General features: G+C 32.8%; 1 protein-coding gene across 1 annotated transcript; it reads right to left on the reverse strand.

The window, feature by feature from the left end:
- Positions 1-2,203: 2,203 nt before the first annotated feature.
- Positions 2,204-4,238, reverse strand: LOC101505912 (protein kinase PINOID-like). The gene is made up of 2 exons (XM_004485936.4): positions 3,340-4,238; positions 2,204-3,217 (listed from the first exon to the last, which is right to left on the reverse strand). The coding sequence occupies exons 1-2, from the start codon at positions 3,897-3,899 to the stop codon at positions 2,401-2,403; spliced, it is 1,377 nt and encodes a 458-aa protein (XP_004485993.1). The 5' UTR covers positions 3,900-4,238; the 3' UTR covers positions 2,204-2,400.
- Between the last annotated feature and the right edge of the window lie 211 nt (positions 4,239-4,449).

Genomic DNA, 4,449 nt, shown 5'->3' on the forward strand with positions numbered 1-4,449 from the left:
CTAAACACTGCATGCTGCAACATGTCAAAACATATTCTCTTAAAGTCTTGCAATTGTTTACGTGAATCGCACATCTTGGCTTTCAACTTTTTTATTTTATTTGTAGTGAACACTTTTATAAGTCATATATTATTCATCAATACTTAAAAATTATTAAAAAAAATTACACAGTCAGATAATAAATTTTTTTAAAAATAGTTTGTGACTTTTTTAAATTTTATCAATAAAACAGTCACTTAATTGATATCGATTCAAAACAAAAAATATATTTATTTTTTTTTATATTTATCGAATTGATATTATATAAATCATTATTTTAGACATTAAAATAATAACAATTATTAGTTTCAATGTCTAAAAGACAATGTATGTGATATTTAAAATTTTAAATATTTTTTTAAACTAAACTTTCATGGATTATGGTCCATTTTAAAATTTGTTTTATTTTATTTCAATATTAGAGGTTTAGACTTATTTTGTTTATTTCTTCTAACAAATTAACTAGTGCTTCTATGTACAACAATGCTTGATTAAACTATTGGTTAACAAAAAATTTAAAATAAAAATATATTATTTTAATTTAAAGTAGAGAAAATTTTAAAATTCATTAGATATGTTTATAAAATAGTTGACATTTATCTCTCTTTAATAGTATTCAGAGAGATCAAAATCCACACTTTGTTAAGTCTAATATTTATGGTTTTACTACTAAATCAAATTCATTTGAGTTAATATAGAAATCTAAGTTTTCCTTTAATCTTCTTCCAAAAGTAGTGTCACTATCTTGATAAGGACTTACATAATGTGAAAATATTGACATTCTGTAATAGTGTATATACGCGCGGTTGATTAAACATAAATTAAAAATCATACTATCGGTTAATTAAAAATAAATTAAAATCATACAATCGTTTTCTTTGGTAAAATAGCTAATATTTTATTGTAGATAGTTTATGGTTGTCTAATTTGAGTGTTTTGATAAAATTAACAATATATTCTATTAGTTTAAAAATTTAAAATAATATAACTTTTTTTAAATTAAAAACAAATTTGATCAATTATACTTAAAATATTTAATTTTTATTTATGTATCTCTAATTTATTTATTTAAATTAAAATTATTTATAAATTATTTAAAGTTATAATAAATAAATTATTTATTAGTTAAATATATCATTTATTTAGTTAATTAGTTTACTTATTATAAATTGTGACAAATAAATTATCTAAATTATTTACTTTGAATTTGGAATTGGAGATAAAAAAATGTAAAGCCTAATTTTGCTATATATACTACTAGTTATTTTAGTTTAATTAATCAATATCAATGTTATTGTGATTGAACATCTTTATTCAAATTTTGTTATAAGCTACAGTGGTGTTTTTTATTAAGAGGAAAAAAAGAAAGGAAAGTAAAATACAAAGTATTAAATATATATTAACAAATGTTTTAAAAATATTTGTTAAATAATCAAAAATAAACATCTTACATAAAAAATAATAAAATTTAAAGTTTTAATAAGTTGAAATACTTTCTATCAATTTATAATTAAAAAATTTTATATCTAATTTATTAACTAATACTCCAAGAACAGTAGTGAGCATTTCATTAAAACATATATTTAGAATACGTTGATTTATCAATTTCATTGTAACTAGCTCTGTAGGTTATAGAGGCACAGACAGGCCTTCCGTGTGGTGAAGAGTCTTTTAGGCCTGAAAAGCAGGCAGCAGTTCAATTTCCAACAAAGAGGTTCTCTATGCCATTTTTTTAATTTATTTTTTAGACTAAAAATTCATACTCTATAGTGTCAATAGTATTAACATCGAAAGTCGAAACAAAAGGTTTGTGTGAATATCAAAGCGGGGAGGAGGTGGCATTAAGCGAGGAATCTTCTTAATTTAGTAATGTCAAGTTAATTAATTATACACCCTCCTCTTCCACTTAACCCAAGCAAAGCATTCCATAATAGGAAAAACACCCCCAAATTCAGCTTTTTAATTAAGGCGCCTATTATGCTCAATGCTCTCTTTCATTTCATTTTCATATATGTCACAACCAAAAAGGAGCTCCATTATTCCCCTAATTATAATAAAACGATCCTAGTTACTTCCCCACACTTCATAAGGACTAGTCGATTAACTCCTATTTCCCCCTCGTAGTGGCATCCCTTCATCTACTCTTATAGTAATTCACAAAATATGCAGATGAAATGTAAAAAATATGAATGTAAACTATATAGTCATAAATTTATTGTACAATAATTTTATTTATTTATTCATTAAAAAGGGATACAAAAAAGAAAGGGCAGCTTGAATATAAACATTAATATATACGTCACCCGCCAATTTTATTATTTTATCTCGAAGCACCAACTGGACACGTGGCACGTCGAATTCTCAAAAGTAATCAAACGACGACGTAGTGTGTTGCTGTCTACTAGAACTACAACTTCTTTTGCCGTTATTATCTTTCACGGTGAATAACGGCGTCGTTTTGTGTCTTCTTAATCCAGGAACCTCCGGCGGAGTAACCATCCGTATCAGCGCCAAATTTAGCCCCACGAAAAACGGATGCATCTTGACGTCAGCAGCTCCTCGCTTCGACCCGAGTCTACGGTTCGGGTCTTTATTAAGCAATCCAGACACGAGGTTCCGCGCGTGCATTTCAAGCGTACTAGAAGGCGTAGCTGTAGGAAAACTAAGAGGTTTTTTTATAATGTTACGCAGCGTAGCTTCATTAGATGGACCCGCGAACGGTGTTCTACCGTACACCATCTCATAGATGAAAATCCCAAACGACCACCAATCCACTGCGTTTCCGTGGGATTTCCCGGAGGCCACTTCAGGGGATACGTATTCGTGAGTTCCAACGAATGAACAAGACCGTGCCTCAACCGGTTCAGCTACGAAAAGCCGGTTCGACTGAAAGGTTTGCACTTTTCTGGACCGGAAAAGCCGCTTCGAGAGACACGCGAATGGAGTTAAGTTGGAATGCGGGCGGGTGCATGATACATCAAGTGCTTCATCTTTGGGGAAACAATCTGGAGATGATTCAACGGATGGGATTGCGTGAGAACACATAGATAGATCAAAATCAGAGAGCATGATGTGACCGTCTGATCTGACTAACACATTTTCCGGCTTTAGATCTCTGTAGATGATTCCTAACATGTGAAGGTATTCCAATGCCACCAAGACTTCAGCCGCGTAAAACCTGTAACAATTATTTTTAATTAATTAATTAATTACTCTATTTTTGACTTTATTTATTTAATTATTTCAGATAAAATAGAAAAAAACAAAAGAGGTGGTTACTGGTTAATTAAGTTAGGTTACCTTGCGGAGGAGAGAGAGAAGCGGTTACGGTGGTGGCGGTGACGGAGAGAGTGTAAATCTCCGCCGGAGCAAAACTCCATAACAATGCAAGAGAAATGAGAAGCTTCAAATTCTGCGTAAAGACTAGGGAGAAAAGGATGATCAAGCATCTTCAGAATCTTTCTCTCCATTTCGGCTCTATGTGATTTCTTCTTGATTGCAACAGCGTCTTTGTCAACGACCTTCATAGCGTAGTAGGAGGCAGGGTCGTCGTCGTCGGAGTCACGGAGGCGACAGAGGTAAACGGTGCCGATGTCGCCAGAGCCTATACGGCGGAGAAGGTGGAAGTCGCGGAAGGTGAGGGAGGATTTTCTGATGGCGGTGTAGGCGAAATCGGAGGAGCGATGAGGTTTGATAGAGAGACTCTCCGGTGAGGAAATTGGAAGGAGGTCGAAGGAGAGACGGCTGAAACTTGTGCTGCAAATGCTTTCACTACCGCTGCTCATGGAAGTTCGTTGCGTTGTGGAATTAACTGTTTCTAAGCTCATTCCAGAATCACGACCACTACCACTCTCTAACATGATGGAAAAATAAGAACAATAACTACCATAGAATAATTAATTGAATGAAGATTTTTTATTGTTGAACTCGAGGGAGAAGCAGTGTTTTGAAAATTGAATGCTTTGAGGGAGAAATTGTTAATGCTAGGAGTGGAAAGAAAGGGTGGTTGTGTGGTATTTATTTATGTTGAGTAAGGGAGGGAGGTAAAATGAAGTTGGTTTAAACACGCACGTGAGAGGCTGGGTATTGTCACGTGATGGGTTAAGGTAAGGAGGCATGGACATGGTCACGTGGCTAAGTGTGCGGTGCAGTGGTGCACCTCGTGTGAAGTTTTTGTTGCAGTCAATTTTCTGTGTTTTTTTTTTTTTTTACAGAGAGTAGAGTTAGAAAGAGAAGAATGACAGAAAAAAAGAGAAGGGTTAATCCGTGCAAGTATTGATATATGATGCTATGCTTGCCAAACAATGCAGTTGTCAACCATATCAGTATTATTTTCTGTACGAACTATACCAAACGCAAATATTTGGATCATATTCATCCACGCTTTGAATTTTTATACTACTCTACTAT

Source organism: Cicer arietinum, chromosome 1, assembly GCF_000331145.2.
Source record: "Cicer arietinum cultivar CDC Frontier isolate Library 1 chromosome 1, Cicar.CDCFrontier_v2.0, whole genome shotgun sequence".
Lineage (NCBI taxonomy): Eukaryota > Viridiplantae > Streptophyta > Magnoliopsida > Fabales > Fabaceae > Cicer > Cicer arietinum.

What these genes read in the sequence shown, in the direction of transcription:
- LOC101505912 (XM_004485936.4), bottom strand. Translation starts at nt 3,899, where the DNA reads ATGTTAGAGAGTGGTAGTGGTCGTGATTCTGGAATGAGCTTAGAAACA. An exon ending in TTCTCTCTCTCCTCCGCAAG is followed by an intron (nt 3,218 to 3,339) that starts GTAACCTAACTT and finishes TAATTGTTACAG; the next exon opens with GTTTTACGCGGCTGAAGTCT.